At 39.3% G+C, this 23,631-nt stretch overlaps 2 protein-coding genes across 7 annotated transcripts in view; both read left to right on the top strand.

Annotated features, from left to right (window-relative positions):
* Positions 1-422: 422 nt before the first annotated feature.
* Positions 423-5,379, top strand: tlcd5a (TLC domain containing 5a). 2 transcript variants are annotated; one of them, XM_086036820.1, is made up of 3 exons: positions 423-781; positions 1,716-1,913; positions 3,464-5,379. In XM_086036820.1, the coding sequence occupies exons 2-3, from the start codon at positions 1,724-1,726 to the stop codon at positions 3,988-3,990; spliced, it is 717 nt and encodes a 238-aa protein (XP_085892946.1). In that variant the 5' UTR covers positions 423-781; positions 1,716-1,723; the 3' UTR covers positions 3,991-5,379. The 2 variants fall into 2 exon arrangements, with proteins under 2 accessions (XP_085892946.1, XP_085892945.1); XM_086036819.1 differs by lacking the exon at positions 423-781 and having other exon boundaries at positions 1,682-1,913.
* A 1,391-nt stretch (positions 5,380-6,770) lies between these two features.
* The window catches only part of arhgef12a (Rho guanine nucleotide exchange factor (GEF) 12a), a 47,428-nt gene continuing 30,567 nt past the window's right edge, over positions 6,771-23,631 (top strand). For all 5 annotated transcript variants that reach the window (XM_086035729.1, XM_086035727.1, XM_086035728.1 and 2 more), the window contains exon 1: positions 6,771-7,990. In XM_086035729.1, the coding sequence (XP_085891855.1) occupies positions 7,959-7,990 (32 nt within the window). In that variant the 5' untranslated portion in view covers positions 6,771-7,958. The remainder of the gene's footprint in view (positions 7,991-23,631) is intronic.

The raw sequence follows: 23,631 nt of genomic DNA, 5'->3' as shown, positions 1-23,631 counted from the left end.
AAGTATCTTCTGAATTTTCATTATGCATTTACTTTCCAAGCAGAGACTGAGAAGTAAAAAATGTCAAATGATTATTTATTGTTTAATAATGAATAGTGTACTATATTAGGACGATAATAGTACAGCAATTACAGATACCTAATTCACATCACATAATTAAATTGTCAAAACAGCAATATTCACAACTGTACACTCAAATAATATTGAAGACCCAAGTGAAAAACAAGAGCAATATTTGAGAGACAGACTAGAGTACAATCTAGGAAATTGTAAATAATAGTCATTTTTATAAATCTGGTAGCATTTATTATTTAGTATTATGGATTTATTTCCCCCCCTCACCGGATATAGTAAGTATTTGGCGATCCATCTGTCCACCAATAGTCTGAATTTGATACATAATCTCTCTATGTAATGCTTCCGTCTGACATCAGGGTGTCGCTGTCGGACAAGAAAAACAAAGCATCCATCTCTCGTAGAGTGAAACGTAGAAAGACAACTCTGTTGTATTACTAAAAATAGAATAAAGACGCGAAATGATGGGAGTTAAAATGTAATTAAGGATAACAAATACCGTAATACGCCTACTTGGTAAAGTAGTCGTCCCCACGGTGAGCGTTTAACGCGAGGCAGGAAACGAGACGTGAAGAGGTTCCTGATGATGGAGAGCAGATGGAGCACAACAGTTAGCAACCGTTCCAAGCTAACATTTGTAAATGAAACCTGTTTACATTGCACACTAAATATCTGACGTGACGTCACCCACATGTGCACCATTAAGGTAATAATTATTTTTATCACCTGGCAATGTGTGGAAACGGGGGGGAGGTGGGGGTGATGTATTTGTGAGATTTTTCGCTTGCTCCGGCTAACTAAATAGCCTGACATTCGTTGTGTTGCTTTGACGCCCACATGATCATTAAACACAGATCATTATGCCCTCTTTTTGTATTATGTCATTTGAAAACGGTTGGTTGACATCTGTGATAGTGATTTGATTTGCAGCAGACACTTGATTGGGTACACCATCAGAGTGTGTTGGTTAATTTAAAGAGACCACTGAAAGTTATCAGTGTTCCCCCCGCACCCCATTTTTCTTTAATAGGTACACTACAAGTCAAACATTTGTATAAAGTTTCTCATACAATAGCACGACAATGGACCTAGTATATGCATGAGATTTGATGTCAAAATTGCACATCAATCACTACAGCTTGTTGAGAACTAAAGGTCTTCAAAACCATGTGAGTGCGTTGCATAAACAAGTTTCCAATTTAAAAGCCTACATTAAATTTTTTAAACGTATTATTCGTTTCCACTTGAATTCCCATCAAAAGTTTTCAACTTTGAGATTCCCTTTTATTTTGCAACTGTAATTGGGAGTTACTGTTTGATTCCTACCAAGAACAGACATTTCCAAATTTGTTGACATGGCTTTCTCAAGAAGCAAACGTCGGAGGCCCAGTCATCTCTCATCTAGTTTTGCATTGTGCAAGGCGAGACTTCGCCACCCATGGAGCAAGGGTCGGCCCGTCCAGCTGCATGGTACAAACGTCACAGCCGGCGAAGGAACGGCCCCCTCACCCCATTGGACCCTCAAGGGGTCGACTGTAGTGCTTTTCTTGCACAAGCAAAGGCTAATTGTTGTAGAAAGAATATCACAGTGCTTGTACTGTAAGCGATCTCATTCAGCGGGATGCTGTTGTTGTCTTCAGAGGAGAACATGGTTGTGCTCGGGGCCCTCCTCAGCATTGCTGGCTGGGCGTCTCTCTACTTCGCCCTGTGTCACGTCAACGGCCGCCGTAGCTCAGAGTGGAACTGTCGCCTTGTCACCCTGCTACACGGCATCCTGGCCGTCTGCATCACGGCCTACATTGGCTATGTGGATGGACCTTGGCCCTTCACTTATCCAGGTAGGAGGTATATTGTTCATCAGTGGTTCTCAAACTTTTTTCACCAAGAACTCTGTACCACCCTTATGACCAATACTAAAATACACGAGCATAATAGGCCCACATCTATTTTTTTTTTTCATAATGTAAAACAAACCAAGCCACTGATAAGGAACCTGACACATGGACAATCTAAATAGAAAATTCCACTTTTACACAGATACTATGGTGGAACTGTAAATGATGCATTTGATTTTTTTCCCAAATTAAATTAAATACAAATAATATATTCTGGAGTCCAACTGTGGTCATTCTCTTGGGTGTCTAACCACAAAATAGTAATGATTTACATCTGAGGGCTGTTATAATTGTGATAACCATATAAACATGCAATTCCCTCATCATATCATTACGTATAATTGCCCCATGCATTTATTCGATACAGTATTTAAATAAATTGATTTTGAAATCAGAAATTATGGGAAGTAGTGACCACCAAATACTGTTTATACTATTTGATAGTGTGTTAGGAAATGATTTGATAAAAAACAAATGCTTCTAAAACATGAAAATAAAAGTGATGCAAAATTGCACATTTAGGACTGATATTCTCCCCCAAAATTCATTTAGCCAAAAATATGAAGTAGACACACATATTGATTTCTTTTAGTGGGCGAGAAAAAAATCAAATGGCGGGCTGGATCTGGCCCGTGTGTATTGACTCTTGAATTTGAGATGTGTGAAAAAATATATTATCAAGACAATGTTTTAAGTAACACTTTAACATTCTGAGAAACTACTGTAGAATGGAAGAAGTAGTTTATTTTCTGCGGTCTGATTGTTGCAAGTGAGGACATGTTGGTGTATTTATGGTTTTATGGTTTTCATCCACCTATTATCTATACTGCTTATCCTCATAAGGGTTGCGGGTGAGTCAAGTTCTATCACAGCTGACTTTGCGCAAGAGATAGCGTACACCCCAGTTTGGTCGGTTTTATGCTTTAAATTTCACAATCAAGCTGAATGATTTTGAAAAAAAAATAATTACGATTTATTTTCCCCCCTTACTATTGTATTTGCATGTGTTTATTTATTTTTTTAACAAACAAACAATTAATTAACCTGTGTTACAATTAAGAATATGAGATTTACTGTACATAAATGTTTGGTCTTATCACAGTGCCTAAGACCTCAGGTAACAACCAATCATGGCTCACCTGTTTTCTGGGTTTGGTCATGTGACATTCGCAAGCTGAGCCCTGAGCAACTGTGATGTCATTTCCAGTTGAGAGCAAGTGGCAAAATGGCCACCCACTCGGATGGATAAAAACGGCTGGGTTTGCTACTTAATTCATATTCCACAAACGTAATATTAATCAGAATACCTTTAGCTTTTATGTGTATTTTAATTGAATCATTTCCCCCCTGCTACTATATATTCCCTATATGTTCTCTTTATGTTCAGATGGGATAGGCAAATTCCAGCTCACCCGCGACCCTGAACAGGAGAAATGTCATGGAAAATAGCTGTATGTAATTTACAAATGTGGAAACTTTTGTTTGTGTGCAAGGTACAAAGAACACACCTTTGCAGATAAGTGCTATGCTGCTGAGCCTTGGCTACTTTGTCTTTGACATGGCCTGGTGCGTCTACTTCTGCACCGAGGGAGCCGTCATGCTAGCCCACCACACCCTCAGCATCCTGGGAATCCTGCTCACTCTCTGGCTGGGCGAATCCGGCATCGAGGGCTGCGCCGTCCTCTTCGGCAGCGAGATCACTAACCCGCTGCTGCAGGCGCGCTGGTTCCTCAAGCAGACGGGACGCTACGGCACGCCCTTGGCGCACACTGTAGACGCGCTGTTCGTGCTGCTCTTTGTGCTGATGCGGATCTTCGTGGGAGGCACAATGCTGTACTGTGAGCTGATCTCGCCGAGGCCCAGATTCTTCATCAAGTGCGGGGGCGTGGCCATGTACGCGCTATCATGGGTGTTCATGGTGGACATTGTTCGCTTTGCCGTCCGCAAGACTAAGAGTTGGCACAAGCAGCATAGAGAACGACGACAGGCCGCTAATGGTCACGAAGGAAAGACGGATTGAATGCTTACTGCGGAGACAACTTCAATGTCGTAGATGAAAATGTCCTTTTGGGAGCAAAAAAAATGCTTTCAGGCAGTCATCCAGACTGAACACTTTGTTTGGTTGTTGCGTCAAAGGCACAGGCAAAACAGCGCAGGAGAGGTTTATGTGGCTGGAAACCAAAGCACTAACAGATGTTGCACTTGGTTACAGCAACTGAGAAAAAAAAAAAAAAAAGTGTCTTCAAAGGCAGTCACTGTTTGTATGTGTGCATCATGTAATGGCCACAGTTTCTGTGTGAGTCATTATTACCAAAACCTAATACTGTTCAGTGGAAGCCCCAAACTTTGGAGTTCAACCAAAGTCTCGGCCTGAAAAATCGAACAAAAGTTCAAACATTCTCATATGGCACAGGCATCAAACTCTGAGGGCCTCTGTCCTGCATGTTTTAGATGTTTCCCTCCTCCAACACACCTCATTCAAATGATCAGCTCATCAGCCAGCTCAAACAGAAACCTGATAACGATCCTGATCATTTGAAACAGGTGTGTTGGAGGAGGGAAACATCTAAAACATGCAGGATAGTGGCCCTAAAGGATCCAAGTTTGACACATGTATCATATGGCATCAGTATACTGGATAATGACCGGCATCAAGTTGAACAAGGGAACCTTGCCCCAGCAGTTTTTTGTTCTCTCTCTTTTATTTCTGTCAGGCATTTCCAAGTGGTGAGTAATTTTACTTTAGTTTTATTATGGACAGTCTGGAACGTTAGAATGTTCTGATGTCGAACAGCTTGATTGTAAGTGATGGGTCAAAATGTTCATAGTCGAGAGGTTGGGGGTGTTCGAATCTCAACTTTGGCCTATCTGTGAGGAATTTGCATGTTCTCCCCATGCTTCTGTGGGTTTTCTAATTGTTGTTCATTGGCGAGTGTGTCCATAGGTGTAATTGTATGTCTGAGCGGTTGTTTGTGTACATGTGCCCTGTGATTGGCTGATGACCAATCAAGGGTGTACCCAGTCTTTTATCCAAAGTTAGCTGGGGTAGAATCCAGCTCTCCCGTGATTCTAATGAGGATACGCACTATTGAAAATGGATGAATGGGGAGCACTGGGGTTAAATTAGAGCAAGTTGGAACTCAGCAACAGTAAATAGATCGGTTTGACTTTGAAGCTTCCACTGTACATAAATAACCAAAACATGTTGCCTTTGGTTACAGTGAACAGAGCTAAAATGGCTCAAAAAAGTTGGCACTTGTTTACAACTTGTAATCATCTCAATCCATATGAGTCATATCTAAAACGTAATGTGTGTGTGTGTGTTTTATTTTTCGCATATGACAAACTGTGAACAGATGTTGAAGCCTTACTCAGGGAGAAATATTAAACAACTTTAACTTCTTGTTTATTCTGTTGTAAGTTATTCTTCTAAGGTAGCCTTTTGCCCGAGTTTATTCTCTTATGCAACGGCATACTTTCTGTTTGGTAAAACCATAGTTATGACTGTTTTTATAGGGTTACAGACTGGTCATTTTTGGTTTGGTACTTGAGAGGGGCAAAGCTCTTTGCTCTTGGGTGTACCAAAAGAAGCGTCTGATAAATGAAAATAAAACTGATAAATATTGTCTTAACTTATTCCTAGTTTGTGTGCATTTAATTGGTACAGTAACATGCTAAAACACCAGTCATTTAATTGCTTTCAGCACAACTCTGCTTTACTCACCTGCCACGTTACCAAATGCGTGGTGAGCAGCAGCATTGTGAATATAAGGAGAAAATGGAAAAATTTAACTGATGTGTACCTTATACATTTAGGACTGTGTTTCCAATTATGATTATCTACTGTAAATCCCGCAACATCAGTGAGGAAATTACTTGAATGAACGCCCAAACTGGTGGCTTGTTTTTGTTTATGGTCAATTATGCGATTGCTCAGCTGTCCATCGATGGTGGAAGTGTCCACTAGATGGTGCTACAGTTCAACAGAATGATCTGATGAGTGACACGTGGTCCCAGAGAAAGGAGTGCATTGTTTTTCTTGCAGAATGAAACGCTGTGATGACGCTTTTGACAACCTGAAGAAGCTTCACTCCACATCACAGCGTTTAATGATAATAATTTTAAAAAAGCATTTTGATCAAAGATTGGGGGGAAAAAATCCAATGGTTACTGTGCTGAGATGCAAACAATTCAATAACCATAAAAAATGATTAAATAATGTTAATAATAAGGTTAGGTTAAAATTCTTAATTTGTTAACAGTGATATCCCATCCAACGGTATGAGTATGATTTACATTGCCTTTCAGTTGTCAGAAATATGGTAATGATCAAATACACTTAAAAAAGCAAAAACACACTCACCAGCAACTATTTCTATTTAATAAAAAATAATACTGGGGAAAAGGCACGCATAAAAAACAGCCCCTGCAATGGGTGTCATAAATTTGACCAAGTATCTGGTAGATAAGAAGTTAAAGCTCGCATTTTAAAAATAAATACAGTAATATCTATTTACGGGTCGATTTTAATATCTGAAATTAATCGTGACCTTTTTATTTATTTATTTATTTATTTATTTTTACATTTTTCTCAAGTCTAACTTTTTTGGTTGTTCTTTTTTGTGTACGTGCAAGTATAGCTTCAATTCACGTCATTTAGATATCACAATATAGCGTTTATATGTAGTATATCATTTATGTATGTGATGAAATGAAATAAAATGGTGATGCTCTTATTCTTTTCAACTTCGCATACGTTTCGGGGTTTTTAATGCATTTCGAAAGCCGGGATGCTGTTGGAGTTCTCCCATTTCCCGGCGGAAGTGGTTGGTGGAAGTTAGGACTCGCGGCGGCTAGCGGCACATACTGGCATTTTTCCCTACGTTCCTTCAAGTTTTTATTCTCGTTCAAATGACGCCGGGAATTTGGATAAAAGGTCACGAGCGTCCCTGAAAGTTTTACTGGCTCTTCGAGTTGTTATTTTTGTTCACGACTTGTTGCTGGCGGGAGACTGCTAGTTACTTTCTGTCCCGTTAGCTTGGCCACCTAGCGTAGCCTGCTTTTCCATCCACTGGAATTGTGCTGAGAGACGACTGAGTGACTCCGTACTGGAAACATGGAGTCAAGGAGCGTCGAGCGGTGCTAACACATACGCTTCGCTCGGATTCTCTTTTTGCCTCTCGGGGAGATTTTTTTGAAAGCCGGGGACGCGGACGAGACCACTGGACACTTGATGCATTATTTCCCCCCCCCTCGGACTCAACGGCATTCGGATTTTGTTTAGTTTGCAGTGGAAACAAGAGCACACGACGCAAAGTTTTTTTTCTCTCTCTCCGAATAGAGCTCATCTGTTTTGTTAGCTGAAAGCTACCAGGGCTAAACACTCCTTTCCTTTGAGGGTTCTCGGGCAACCAAGCTCAACACTCTTTTACAAACTATTTTTTCTTTCTTTTTGCTCGGTTGTTTTCAACATTACGGTATCGAACGGCTCTTCGTGGTAACGACAGAATCGGGCAGGAGATACCAAACCGCAAAGTGCCAACTGGAGGAATCTGCGGGATCTCTCAGGGACGTTTAGTCCCTGCTCGAACCAGGCAGGGTGGTGACAGGCGGACTACATCATCACCACGGTGTCCATAAGGTTGGATTACCCGAAAATTGGAATGTGAATGCGAGTGCTACCCACATGCAGTTTGGACCAGCAGTGTTATTTATCATCGAGAGGAAGGATATAATCTCTTTACCCAGGCCCTGATTCATTTTAGGGTCTGCACCATTTTAATCCAGCCTCCTCTGACCCCCTCATACATTAAGCCTATTGGACATCTCCAGCTCTTTTTGCATCTTCCTTTTTTATATTTATTTATTTCATTTTTAAAGGCTATTTGTCACGAATGCCAGAGAAGGACGCTCCACCAAGTCGCCTCATCACACTCCGGAAAATGTTAATCGGATATAATTCCCTGCAAATCTAGAACCGGAAGCCCAATGAGTGACACACAGTGCAGCTTCACTGACAGGTACAGTATAACACCAGTTATGCTCTACATTCTTTCACAATGTGAATTGGGAGGCTCCACAGTCAAACACAGTCTCTTCATTGATGATGGCTGGCCTCCGGTCTGTCAGGATTTCATTGAGATAACTCGCATTAATTGGTTCCAGAGTCCTAAAGTCTTTTGTTAAATGTATGGTACAGACAATGATTTAAGTTGTCAGTTAACATTCCACCACTCTGAAGTGTCATTAAAAAAAAAGTTGATGCTCCACATAAGTACTAAACAAAGCTAACCATACGTATGTTCTTGTTTCATCACTATTGACTTAACCATATATGTAGTACTGATGAGACAGGAGTGATACACATACCACTTTTGGCACTCTGCTGCTGTTGCATTGTAATAAATTCCGATTTCTGATTATATGATTGTCATCACTGTTACCCTTTAGTGTTGGCATCACAAAACCAGACAAAGAAAAAACAAAACCATCTATTAGCTTGCGGATAAAATAGGTCATGCATTTATATGCCAGCCGCCTAATCTGCGGCTGGCTAACTTGAGTAGGGTCGCAGCGATTAATCGAATAACTCAATTTTATTATTAAAAAGAAAACAGGTCAAAGAAAAATCTCTGCCTCAAGCATCGCAGGGATAATGTTTTCACACATTCTAATGTTACTGCATTCGCACGCACCACATTTGGTAGAAATAAGTAGGTGTGATGGTTGCGAACCAGGAGCAAAGATACCGTAAAAGACAGTGAGTGTCCAAAGTTTGGGATCGTTTCACATTCAGCAAGAAGGATAAAGTGAAACAGAATGTGTACCACAAAAGCACAGCACAGCACAGTACTGTACAAGTCGTTCAGTCGCTGCTGATGGCTACAACTCAGCCCCAGTCAGTCTCTCACTTGGCAAGGCTTCTCCTTATAAAGCCATACCCACTCAATGTCACAGATATTACAGTCGAGTGTGAGGATGGAGACCACAAGTGGACAAAAGTAATACCTGCATCACCTCAGATGTACATTATTGTGCTTAATAATGCAAAATCAGTTTGAGGTGCACCGATTAATCAACAATTGATTATCAAGTTTAGCAATAATTATTATTGATAATCAAGGAATCGTTTAAAGCAAAAATTCTCCTAATCCTTGGAATTTAAGATTTTCAACCGTAAATATTCTTCGATTGGTCCTCCACGATAGCAGATTGATTATCTTTGACTGGCATGCTACTGGAAAGCTGCAAAGCTCTTTGTCTCCACTATGGTCTTTCCTGCCTAATATGAGTTTCAGTACATAACAGTAAACCTCCACTGAATGAACAACATTTATGCAAGAATGTGATGTTGGCTAAGACAAATAGTAAGGGTGTAACGGTATACGTGGGTGTATTGATACGTTTCGGTATGGCATGTTCGGTTCGGTCCACCTTGCGTACCGTTTCTGATCATTTTTTACGTTTAGCGCGAGCTATTGACTGTTGCATGCGGGAGAGGAGGGTGGCGGCACAAAAGAGAGAGTCAGAAAAGTACCAGAGCTCGAAGGTCCACCCGTACACTGCGGTCTCCCGTTTGGGAACATTCTGGCTTTCCTGTTAAAATCGCAGAAGGGGAAAGGTACGTGGAGGAGTCCCAAAGTTGTGTGCCGACATTGCTACATGAGATCTGAGACTATGTGTCAGGTAGCACGTCTATGGAGACGCTTTGATTTGGCCAATGTAGCCCCCTGATAAGACATAACAGTATATGTGCTTTCACTTACTCCATTGTCGCAATGTGCTGATTTATAACTGTCATACAATCTAATTACCAAGGAGCTACATCCGATCTTGATGGAAACACTGCTGACGTTAGCGCAGCTAATGGTGTTTATCCCAGCAAAGTGCTACTTGTCCTAAGAAAGACTGCCTGGCTAGGTAACGCCACTATTACCTCTAAGCCTTTAACGCTTACCTTCATCTGCACCCATTAAAGCGATCTTTGGATTTAGACGGAACCTCGTAATCATCTTATTGGAGGAGCAGTCAAGAGAGCTTGCTTGGACTCCACCATCAGTTCCATCGGTTCAACAGCAAATAAATCCCGCCCGTTAAGTGTTTTTTTTCCCTGCTAATCCATTACTCTGGAGTCATTACATCAAGTAATTCCTGCGTGGTTTTCTACTCTGAAAAGGTTTTTCTCTATTGCGTTGTGACGGGCCTTCCTACCTGAATCCCACATAGCTGTGAGGAAAGCAGCCCAACTCCCTGGAATGTGCTTGCTTAGTTCAGGACAGAAGCAAGCTCCAGTTGTAGCATCATATAGTGAGGATACAATAGTGAGGATAATAGCAAGAGTTTAAGACCCCATTATACTTGGCACCCCTCTCCCCTTTGCAACGATGATAGTGGTGATGAGCACCCACTTTAATTGTGTGGTGTTTTTTGTTGTTGTTGTTGTTGTTTTTGTTGTTTTTTTATATACACAACACTGTCACTGTGAACAATGAACTTACTGGAGCGCAGTTGCTACAACGATAAAAGTGTTAAGAAAGTGTTTTGGAAAATGCAACAGGCAGGTTTGTGTTGAAAGTAAAGCGGGAACCCTTTGATGACAAACACTGGTCGACTTGCGTTTTACCCATTGTTTGTTTGTTACACTGTCGCCTTCATAAAATCTTGTATTAAATGTACAGCCAGTGTACGTAATTAATGAGAAAAGGGGTCATTCCTGGCTATTGAGGCTAAGCGGTTTGGTTAATGGATGGATGATGCTGTTTCTGTCCCCATAAAAAGACTATATTTTAATGTCTTCTCATAGGTTGTGGTCCTCCTCCTAACATGAACTCGAAATACCACGCTCATTTTTTCCATTCATGTAAAATGAAAAAAAAAAAAGTTTTTTTTTTCTTAGGACAGCAACGATATGTATATATATATAGATATAGATATATATTGCGATATTAAAAATAGAAGAATTTTCACCAGATGACTTGAATAGATTTGTTTGGGAATAATTTGGTTAACTCACCATGACGCCATTGTATATATAATATAATATAATAATATATAATATTGTTTAATCCAGACTAAGGATTGCTGTAAAAAAGGGATCACAGAGGCTATGTCTCTTTGAACATAATCGATGATTTAACATTGTATTTCACACTTCAATGTAAACAGCAACAAAATTTTAAACATATATAAAAAATAAATAAAAAAAGCATGTGCACTAGTCCCTTGAGTCATTTAAAAAAAATAGAAGAAAATAAAAAACCTCACGACTGGCGACGCCGATTCAGCATACGTAAACGCTCCCAAGACGCTTACAGACGGGTTACGACACTACGACGGTGGCCTCTACACTAATCAGACGGCGCTTAAAGACGCAACGACGCTTAACGACCTCCGACGTCGGTTTGGTGTGAGTAGCTTGCTGCTTTTATGAAGCAAAACAAAAGTTTGCATGATCTAGGAAAAAAAAAAAAAAGTTAAAACATCGCACGTCCTGCGATGTGACTATCGCGCATATATATATATATATATATATATACATATATATATATATATATATATATATATATATATATAGCAAGGTGCACTTTCTATACTAAGTTAATAGGGCCGAGTTCAAAAAATCGATTAAACGCATCAAATCGATGGCTTTTTTTTTACCTTTCATAGCCCGCTAACTATTCATAAAACCATAAATCATTCCTTTTAATGTCTTTTTCCCATAAATTTATGTGACTTTTCGCGTCATGCGAGATCTCGTCACCATGCGAGAGCAGCGTAGCAAAACAACACGGCGAAAGCACTGAAATCAGCACCAACAAACTTGAAAGCAGATGTCTGGTAGTTTTTGGGGTTTTAAAAAAACACCAGAACAGCAATGAATCGAAACTTTGTGAGACAGTCACAGGGATTTGAATCTCATGAGTTTACAGTGTGTTTTTGCCACTTCATTTACACAGCCTGCCCTGTGATTGGAATTGATTTAAATTATTTGTTTTGATCAGGTCACGTTAAAAAAAAAAACATACATGATTACTGGCTCTCCATTGGGTTCAATTATTAATGTAAACATTTTACTAATGCACCAAGGTAGGGCAAGAAGTTTCTACTATTTGTTGCATTGCTTCTTCTGAGAATCTCTTCCATATGAAAGTAAAATAGATACTGCGCGAAATCCTTCACTGAATCGAAAATCAAAGTGAATTGTAAATCGAATGAATTGATTTTGGAAATCTCAACCGATACCCAGTCCTATACTGTAGCAATTGTTGTGAACAGATAGCCATTGCATCCGGAAATTTTAGCTAGCTAATTTGAATGGTGATAAAAATCCACCCTAATTATGTTAAAAATCTAATAGAATGAAAATTCCAATTATTTTTTTAGGTGCTTGAGCTCTACCGATACACATGTCTGAAGCTGAAACGTGTCATGATGTGATATAATGTTGAAAACCAACATTTTCCTAAGTAATCATGCAGTAAACTCACTAACAACCAAGAATGACCCAAAATCAATGACAGAAAGTATTCAAGACTGTACATGCCGTGCTTCTTCTTTTATTATTTTCGACTTAATGTTCACTTCGCCGTATTGTACTGAGCAGCCTGGACAGGGATGTTTGTAAGAGCAACCAAACAATCCGACACCAATTCGGTGCCGCATTGCTTAAATGTTGGGGGTACACGCTAATAGGCAGAACCAACTTCATCACAACACACAAAGTTTGCTTTAGTCTATCTCCACATTGCCAACAGCACAACAACACACGGCAAAGCAGGCATGCCGAATGATTGATAACAAATATATGAAGAGTAATAAGGATTTATGATGTGAAAACCCGCAAAAGAAACAATAGCCATGTGAATGTCCCATTCAGTCTGCCACACAGAAGTGATGGAGCAAAACTTTAAAAAACTCAGCCGACGGTGCAACACGAGCAGCTCGTCCTCAAAGCAATTCTGTCATAGTTGTTCGGACGCATTACAATACAATACTACAATAAGGAGGACGTTGACCAAAAAGCAATGAAGTGCAATTCCTGCAGAAAAATAGTTTCCAATGGCAACGCTGTGCAATTAATTGAAATTCAATTACAATTACGATTATTACACACACAAAGAAACCGTACTTGAATGTATGCATTTGCACTTTTTGAAAAAATAAAATGAATTTAATGAATTTTCTTTGGTCCAAAAGCAACTTACGTAATTATAATGTTAAACATTTTCTTGTTATGTAGCAAAAAATGAGCGTTTGAAAAATCGTGATTTCAATTATTACCAAAATAATCCTGATTAATATTTTTTTCATAATCGAGCAGCCCTAGCAACACATGAGAGACTAGGAAGAAATTAAATAGCTGACATCCTTTCATCCTACACCACGAAAGATGTGGCTGTTTTAACTATCATGGCGCAGTGATTTTAAGCCTCTTGTTAATACCCTCACCTCAACCGAAGATCCACTGTGGCATCTCGAAAATATTTTTTCCTATCTGTCCTGTTTTAATAATGTCGTCAGATAGTAGCTGCTGAACGTGACTCTGCCGAGTGTTTCACATCTACTGAAATCTGGTACATATTTGTTTTCACATTACTGTGTTAATTTTTTTTTCTATTTTGGCATGGCAGTGTTTTATTTTAGTTGCATAAGATGCAAGATTCTCCCCTTTTAATGTGTCTGTAATTGTATAAGGGAATGTATTATAGTTTCATTGATTTATTCTTTAAAATTTTGATTATTTGAACGTTTTTCATAAGGCGAGTTACTTTCTGCTTTAACACCCGTAACCCTCCTAAGCAAAAGAGTATTTTGACATCAAAATGGTTGCAGTTGAGACCGAAGCGAAGCGTTGGTGATCATTCTTCCAAAACAAATAAATGCAAAGCATTTATGTGTGAAAGCAGACTGCAGGCTTATCTATGCAGTGTGACTGAAAGCTAAACTGACATCTGTAATGGATGTGGAGTGTTTTCTCCTCTGTTTTGTTCAAATTGTTTGAATATTTAATCGCTGGTAAATTAAGGTTGGCTGTGGCACCATGCATGTGTTATGTTTCGCATTTTGTTTTTGCTGTGTCGGCCATGCTGGGAGTGTGTATGTAACATCTATCGGGGATAGGCTGCCAGCCTGTGGGTCAGTTTTGTGAGCCACTCGTTCTTTGTCATAAAGTTCTGCTGATCTCCACGCTTTTTCCCCGCCACCCTGCCACCCGCCTGCCCTGAGGCCCTCCCGGAAAGTTGTGCTGGTGACATCACTACAAGTAAACAATAGCATTCAGTGGGTGCAGGCTAGCTTTCGTCTATATCTATGTATATGTATTTTTATATATATATAATGTATATGTGTGTGTATATATATATATATATATATATATATATATATATATACACACATATATATATATATATATATATATATATATATATATATATATATATATATATATATATATATATATATATATATATATATATATATATATATATACACACACATATATATATATATACACACACATATATATATATATATACACACACATATATATATATACACACACATATATATATATATATATATATACACACACATATGTATACTGTATATGTGTGTATATATATATATATATATATATATATATATATATATATATATATATATATATGTGTGTGTGTATATATACTGTATATGTGTATATATATATATATATACTATGTGTGTATGTATATATATATATATATATATATATAAATATATATATATATATACATATACATATACTGTATCGGTTCAGATAATGGATGGATTTTTCATCTGTTGGACCTTTTTTTTTATTTTTTTTTTTCCAGATCGACGATAGGCGGACCTTTGAAGTTTACTGACGAAAGCGCGGTTAAAATAACATAAACCAACAGATGATTAGAGTTTGGTCCGGATTGAAAAATAGACAGATTGGCGAATGACAGACGGGTACCCAGGCTGCTGACGGATGATGAATGATGGACCGGCAAACTTCAGTAAATTGCATACCTCTGTCAAACTCACTGCATCTCCTCAAAATTGCATTGTATGGTTGTAATAAATGCAAACTTAATTTAGGTAGGTATTATTCTGCTACAATAGCATTTACTTCAAGGGCACTGTGGGGGGTTTTCATTGTTGTTGGCTTACAGTGCACCGGAAAGTATTTGATGCCATGCTCTTCATTTCAGTTATTATTGAATGTATGGTCACGTTTCTGAACCATCCATTTTCTCTACACAACACAAAAATTGAGGAATAGAAATAGAAAAAAATGTGGAGGGAAAAAAACATTATGGCAATATCCATGGGTGTTGGTGCGAGACAGTGGGTGGATTTTACGCTTTTAGCTGGTTCCTTTTATGTGTTTGGGCCGTTCTATCCCATAGCATTATGATGCTGTTGCTTGTGGACACTGTCAACAGTTCTGCCCCTTTAGCCAGGCCACAGGAGCTTGAGGGCCACACGTTACTCTTACTCCAATACTACAGAGAAAAGGAGGACAAGGAAAAAAAATTGGAAGTATTTTGTCGCCGTGAATGAGGCCAGTGTCATTGAGCATAATTTGGGAACTCATTTGGAAAATAAAGATTCCTGTTTTATGAAATAAAAACAGTATTGAACACTCATTGATTATACCTTTTTTTTTTAATGTACAGTATTATGTATTACATTATATTACAGTATAGGTGAGGATTCTCAGTATATACTCTCATGTGTGCTTCTTTTTGGCTCAGTGCAGGAAAATCTTGCTGTTTCAGTACTGCGCTGCCCTGAATGACTGCGATTTATAGTTGGCATGTTGAGACGCCTTCCAGTCCGTTTTTAGCATCGACCACAGCACAAAGAATCAGATTCACTAATGTCTGCTTTTCTAAAATGTTAGGACTCAGAATGGAAGCTTTTCAGCAGGAAATCCTCCTACACAGATTTCAAATGGTTTTCAGTTGGTTTTGATCACATTTGAGAGTCAAGACCTAGCTTACTCCTCAGAGGAAATTACTTACAGCTTGTAGGGATCCTGCAAGGTTCTGTCATTGGTCCAGTGCATTATTATTTATTTATTTTAATTTTTTTGCTTCAGTTGATGGCTAGTGTGGCTAGTTCAATATTGGTATGGCTTAGGTCTGGGCGAATATTCCATTTGATCAATTAGTTAGTGTAAGTGTGAGGACAAACTATTTTTTTTTTTTTAGCAGTTTCTGCAGTTCTGTGTCCCCGCTTACGTGCACTGTTTGCACTAACAAAATGGCTGGGAACAGAGAGAATCAAATTCACAAAAGCACAGTTAGTGTTGCAAAGTTAGCTACTTCCCTGGCCCCTCTAGCAGCTATTTAAAAAAAATCATTTCAGGCAACATGAGCGGAATCATCTTCACATTACTTTACATCAACAAGGAGGAAGTTGGATGGAAGTTGGTCACGGAGTTAATCACACTGAAAATTGCCAAAGACATGGTGCCCATTTACAGGAGTATGCTGCAAAACTAGTGGTTAATCAACATTCGAAATGTAACATTTTAATAAGAAGATTACCTAATTTTGTCTTAATCTGTAATGGAAAAACTGTTCATTTATATTATTTACGTGGAAGTTAACACTAGGGGTGAAATTGCAAGATTAGTATTTTCCCAAAGCTTGTTTAGTTTCTGGAAGATAAAGCAAATCCTAGCATGAAGAAAAAAAATCTGAACTTGTTTTGAATATACAGTTGAGATTTTAAGGCCATATCACCCAGTACTTATATGAAGTATGATCAATTTTTTTTCTTGATGGCATAAAAGTATGTTTTTAGGGTCTACAACCTCTGCGGTTGGCTTTCACTTTGCAGGACGAGGCGGTTCAGTACTTATTGGAATGAAGCAACTGTGTCAAAGCAGCCTCTAGATGAGCCAGCAGAAGTCTCTGCCAGCAGAAGTCATGTGCACAGGGAAACGGAGCAGTAACCTCCCACTGTACTGCTATTAACCTTGCACTACTGCTTTTTGCTGATTCAGGGCTCAGCAGCCACTTTTAAAATGCTGCTGCACTTACTCAAAGAGCATTATTGTTGATCAGCCATAGTTAAGCTTAGCCTGGAGAGTGACACATGTACTGATTCTTCACATAACCAGCCTGTTAGGTCTTGTGCTGCAATGATCAGACTGAGTAATCGCCAATACCAAGTACCAGTCGTTGATAATACTATTATGTCTTTCAACTGTGATGTAAATGTTGTTTTAATCAAATATAGTTCCAAAGCACAGACTTTTACTGAACTGGTATGTGTCACTCAAATGTAACACTCTGATTTGTAATACTGTACAAAACGAAAAAACACATTCACTTTCATGCACACAGTCTAACTGATTGCTAGTTTAAAAATGAATGGCGGCTGCACTGAACAGCAAGCTAGCATTAATTACCGTATTTTCCGGACTATAAGGCGCACCTTTATACAAGCCGCACCCACGCTATTTCTAGATAAAATAATGAAAAAAACATATATAAGCCGCACCTATCTGTGTCAAAAAGTAGGGCTCGTGCTCGGCGCGTCATCGCTGACGTCACTACAGGGGTAGTATATTGTGAGCGCACTGGAGGCAACATGACTACTGTTGTTACACGCAAGACGAACTCGCTGTGTATCTCGCTTGGTTTAGACGGCCGAAATATAGCAACATGGTGAACCGTTGCTGTGTTAGGGGGTGCAGCAATGCCGCCCACGATCGCTAAGGAAGAACATTTAACAACGGACTGAGTTTTTATATGTTTCCTGCTTGGCTGAAGACCAAGGGAAGCCTCGTTTTGAACATGTGAAAACATAGTCGGATGGCTTTGTTAGCGGCTGTAAGATGAAAACATTTCACCCTAAAAAAAACCTCCGTCTTGGGCAAGAGAATGCTCCGCACATTTTCATAGCGGTAAGGTCAAAATAAAGTTTAGAATCCCCAATGGCAGTTCCGTGGAAATTTAGGTTGAAGTCCAATTTGTTTGACCAAGGTTGTACTTTAATCACTGCGTGTTTTTTTCTGATCAAGGAATACATTAGACAGTAGGGGTGGGCGATATGGGCAAAAAAAAATCAATATCTTGATATTTTTTCAAAAAACTCGATAACGATAATTTGACGATTTTCTACAAAAAAATATTTTAAATCTGCACTTGCTTCACAGACCAATTGTGGATAGACAGCGTTTGTGAACAACATCTCTTTTAAATTGCTAATTACAGCTTCTGCAAAACAATGATATTCTATGACAATATTTAACAATAAAGAACAAAAAATTATACATATACTTACATTGATTTTGGGAAATATTTATGTCATTTAAATGTCTCTGCTGTTTTTCCATAATGATGTACTAGTGTACCACTGCCAACTACTAGAGCAATCCGAATGAGAAAAAGGTGTTAACTGCAGCAATCAGAATGAGAAAAAATGTATTTGATATGCGACGTGTGACGCAGTGTCACCCAGCGAGAGGAAAAAGATGTCGTCATGACATCACCCATTCTCATGCATTGGCCACCGTATTCAGAATAAAGTTGAATAGCAAAACTGCAATTTATTGAAAAGTGCATTTTCCCACTCATTCATCGCTGTGATATGTAGACTTGTGACTTTATTCATGTTTGGGTGTATTCTGGTGTCACACTAATAAGCCGTCGTAGTGTGTGTGTTTAAGCTTTTGTTTAGCGTGCTTGCGCGGTCGGCAAGTTTTCCTCGTAATCCATATGGCCCATGGTGGAACAGAATTGCTCTTCACGGTGACCGTTTTGGCACATCTAACAATGTTATTCCCACCGACGTCAGTCTTGTCAACCCCAAACTATTTACAGACTACGGACGACGTGGACTCGCGCCTCGCTATGATTCCCCGCTCGACACTCCTCTGTTTGAAACAGCTCCGCTGCAGTGCGGACAGAGTCACGTGACCGGGTCCTGCCCGCTGATTCGGCGAATGATTAGCACTTCCTCCTCCTCTGCCGTCAAGGCACACTGATTTTCAGCATTTCCTCATACTTTGCGGCTGTCGACTGACTCGATTCGTTATGCTTTTAGAGGCAGTATTAATACTCAATAATGTAAAATTACACATCGTGAAAGCAAGATTGACGATATTGACAACGATATACACCGCCCACCTTTTAAGTGGAAGTGAGAGGAACTGAAATGACTTATGCTCCACTAGGATTTGTTTACATTACATGCCTCGTCATGCCAGGAACTTTTGCCACTGATCAGAGAAGTCCTCCGGTATTTATGGCCAACTACATTGTAAACAGTCTAACATGTTGAACGACCTCCTTTCCTTTCTCAGTCCCAGAGGACAGGAGACACTATAGCGTGAAGAAATGTCTATCCTCTGGCCTTCATGTCAGGAATCCTGATGAGGTTTATTGGGGCAGAAAGGGCACCATTTTCCCCTGGAGGCTTTAGCTTCAGCTCCAGAGCTATTACTTCTTTTTCTCCCTACACCAACGACAAATGCGCTCTCTTCCCCCCCTCTGTCTGGTTCAAATGCTCACAATTCGCTTGAAAAAACAAAACAAAATGGTGTCCCAGTTAACACATCAATACCTTGGGGCTGTGCTAAGGTCACAGGCTGTGATTGTTACCAGTCTGTTTGAAATAAGACATGGCTCCAATCCGGAAGGGACCATAAGTGCGTCGACGTCTCCTTTTTCCTATGCAAGGGAAGGTGACTATTTCATGTTGCGTGTCTGTTTTTGCACAGTGACACTTTGTGACTCAGGTATACGGATGAGATAACATCTTGTGTGTGCCGCCTCTTATTGGCAAGCCGCAGTCACTGTAACACGGCTGAGATAAAATCAGTCCTGCTGGCTGCGTAGAACATCTTTCCAATTTCCCAAGGTGCTCGATAGTCCACCGGTATGACTCAGCCGCCACAGAGCATGCCTTTACTTCCTCGGTTTCCAGTGAAATGCACTGCTGTGGTGTGCAAGGTAATGTGTTCCTCCCCCTGGAATGGACCACTCCTCATTCTGATCTTCACAGCCTCAAGGCAGCTCGCAGGATTGTCCAATCCTTTTCTTACTTTAGGCGGGCCCCACCTCCTTCCGGTTCAACATTACCTGAGAAATGTTTTTCTCGGTCTCAACTGTTGTCTCCTGTAGGGACAAGCAAGCAATCGAGTTTTACTCTTTTAAAGCACAACAACGGTGGTAGTGAATGTAGAGCGCTAAACTTCACACCCATGTACCAGAATTGCGGATTTCTCTTACACATAGGCATCACCCCTTCTCTGTTACGGCTCTGGTCCCACCACTGAAAGTCAAAATATGCTTGCTTAAGGTGGAAATCAAGCCAAACATATTTTTTTCAAGAATATATTCCCAGCAGGCCCACTAGTTGAAACACGGCATTCTGAGTACTAAGGCATTTGTAAAATATGAATTAAGCAGCAACATCCACCCTTTTTTAGCCATCTCTGGGGGCGGCCATTTTGTCCTTTCTGTCGACTGAAAGTGACATCACAAATGCTCAGGTAATGACCAATCACGACTCAGAAAACAGGTGAGCCATGATTGGTCGTCACCTGGGCCCTGAGTAACCGTGATGTCATATTCCGTCGACAATAGTGACAAAATGGCCGCCCCCAGAGATGGCTAAAAACGGTTGGATTAACTCTTAATCCACAAACGCAATATTAATCAGAATGCCTTGTTTCAACTAGTGGTCTTGCATAGAACATATTCTTGAAAAAAAGTATGTTTGGGTTGACTTCCACTTTACCTTAGACCACCGTTCCGTGTCAGTGCTGTTTATATACAACAGCGACATGGTGAGGAAAAACTCTGTGTACTGTACATGTTAGTTCACTGAAATGTGTTAAGCTTTCATTGTGTGTGTGCTATCTTTTAAACAGGAACCTGCAGGGATTCCCTTGAATCATGCTCTTGTTCATCTACGCTTTCATTATTCACCATATTCCCTTCGTCTTCCTTTTGGGAGACTCACAAAACCAAGGCTGTTCCCCCTTCACCGCTCACTCGCTCTTTCCCTCGCTTCATACTTTGGTCTCGTCACGGTCTCCCTTGCCGCCACTGTTGCTGAAGTTGGCCCAGCTCTGGCACAGTTTTCCATCAAAACACCAAACCTCAATGGAGCATTCAAGCCCAGGCCCGCAGCAGTACAGCAGCACCCCACCTCGCTGCTCCCACTCTGCTCTCCCGCCCCACTCTTTTCTACCTCTGTCATCTTTCTCCCACATGCACTTCCTGCACATTTTAATGGTGCACCCTTTGAAGAGTTAAATTAAAAGGCCTGAGAAAAAAATTATTGTGGGTAATGTGGGGAAATAGTCTGCTTTTGAGGTCTATGAATACTATGAATAGGGCTTGTCGATATGGGAAAAAATTCTATCGCAACTATTTTTTTCATACAAGCCTATTAATATATATCACAAATTCACAATATAGAACTAATCACTGGTGAATCCACTATTTGTAACCCATGCTTACTGGTTGATTGACGTAAGCGATTCAATACAGTTTTTTTTCTGAGGTCAGGGCGACGGTGTCTCTGATTTTACAGTCTTGCTTTGAGCATGCTCTAGTGGTGGTACTGTTTCAGGTGTGGGGGGGGGGTATTGGTGATTGATAATAATGAATAATGCATGATATTCTCTGTCTTTATGTGAATATGCACTTAACATAATTTGCAGAGCGTGCTACTGTGTTTCTTCTAAAATGTTATTACTGTTTCTAGAAAGGAAAATAGTGTGCTCTATGCATTTTATATTTAAGTATAAAATGTTGAATATCTAAAAATGAAAATCAGTTGCTCATTCATTAGTTGAGTGGAAATGTGTTTTTTTGTCTTCAAAATAAAAAAATATATACATTTTTCTCCATATATCTGATTATCTGATAGAATTTTCAGTAGGATATCAGAATACCAAAATAGCTGAAGCCCTAATTAAAAGTATATCAATATTGAGGACAAGTGATTCAGAAAATGGATGAATGTAGTATATTGAATACATATTACGAATGTGATTTGCTTTCACAATAAAATTTTGATTTTGACTTTTAAGGTCAGCACAATAACTGTTCTCGAAATTACATTACAGGAGAGCTCATCTTTTTATTTTTTTTCATAAATTTCTGCTCGAAACTTTATTTTTTAATGTTTCATTGACTTCATAACTACATTTGTGCAAAAATATGTAGGCTACTTTAGCTTCTGTGTACATTTGATCATTTTTTTATTGCAGCACAACTGGATGCATTTCTCATTTGACACTGGTCTGTTTAACTCATTCACTGCCAGACATTTTCAGACCCTCTATTACCCTACACTGTTTGAAAAAAAAATAAATATATATATATATATATATATATATATATATATATATATATATATATATTTTTTTTTTTTTTTTTCCTGGGATTGAATGGCTGGACTGTGGAAAGACAAATACATTTGTCTTTGGCAGTGAATGAGTTAATATCACTTCAAAATAAAGTGAGAAAATGTAAGCATTCATTGGGTGTATTATAATTTTTTTTATAGATTTTTAATAGATCATTGAAAATATATCATGGTATAGTTATTGTGATATAAAATGGCCTATATTGTGATAGAAGATTTTTTCCATTCCGGCAGTTCTAGCACCGAACCTTTCATCCATTGAGCCTTGCTCTGTGTCTCCTGACCTTTCTTCTGAGGGAACACTCATTGTATTTTCTTTTTTCATGCTCTTCCACTTTTGAGCCGCACGGTTGCAGCAGTAGCGACAAACATCGGAGCCTGTTGCGTATCACAGCTATAGCTATTGTGTGTGTGTGTGTGTGTGTGTTAACCGAACTGGCGTGGTTTTATTCACGCCACGGGATTATATGATTATGATTTTTATTGTCTATTTGTATTGTGTGTCAAAAAATGAACAAATGCTAATTACCAAATTCTTTCGGCCATGTCTTTGGAGAAGTCATTTTGACATGTTTATCCTTGTCGTTGTATCTTAATTGGAGACATTTTAACGTACCATCGTAGCTGCTAAACAGTGAGGCTGACTGACCGATGCCCAGAAAGCATGCCGCTTCATTGGCGGTCCCTCAAACCTTAGCCACCATCGTTTCTGCACGAGTTGCAAGTGGGTTTTTTGTTCTTCTTTTTTTTTTTTTGTTAAAATGTTGAAAATGTTAAGCCATGGTAGAGAATTCCCTCATCTGCGAGTTGACTGTGCAAAAGGTTTTATTGGTGTTGTTGGTGGACAATGGTGGTTTTAAAAAAAATTTTCAACAAGCGTTGCCATTCATGATATAATCATATCATCTTGTCGTCATTTTCTTGTCGGGGTTTGTTTGTTTTGTTACATTACATTGTGCATTGCAGTCCAGAACACATCTTTATTTTTGGATAAATGACCGCAGAGAAAGAGCAATACTTTCGTATGCAAGACAAACACAACAAAAAAAAACCATATGAGAACATAGGCTACGTTTACATGCAGTTAATATTCGGGTTAAGGTCAAATTTCAGATTTCTGAGTCATTCAGATTAACCCATTTAGACGGCTTGAGCGGACAGAGTTACCCCCCACATTTAAATAACCTGATTGAAACGGTGACACACGTCATAACGCAATTATACGTCTCATCCCCGCCCTTTCTTCCGCTTCCTT

Source organism: Filicampus tigris, chromosome 7, assembly GCF_054856515.1.
Source record: "Filicampus tigris isolate MCC_2025a chromosome 7, RoL_Ftig_1.0, whole genome shotgun sequence".
In the NCBI taxonomy this organism is placed as follows: Eukaryota; Metazoa; Chordata; class Actinopteri; order Syngnathiformes; family Syngnathidae; genus Filicampus; species Filicampus tigris.
Note: the sequence above shows the minus strand (reverse complement) of the source record. Positions and strands in the feature narration are given on the sequence as shown.

Coding starts and splice junctions, on each gene's coding strand:
- tlcd5a (XM_086036819.1), top strand. CDS start 1,697: ATGCTGTTGTTGTCTTCAGAGGAGAACATGGTTGTGCTCGGGGCCCTC. Junction 1,914..3,463: donor TTGGCCCTTCACTTATCCAG/GTAGGAGGTATA, acceptor TTTGTGTGCAAG/GTACAAAGAACACACCTTTG.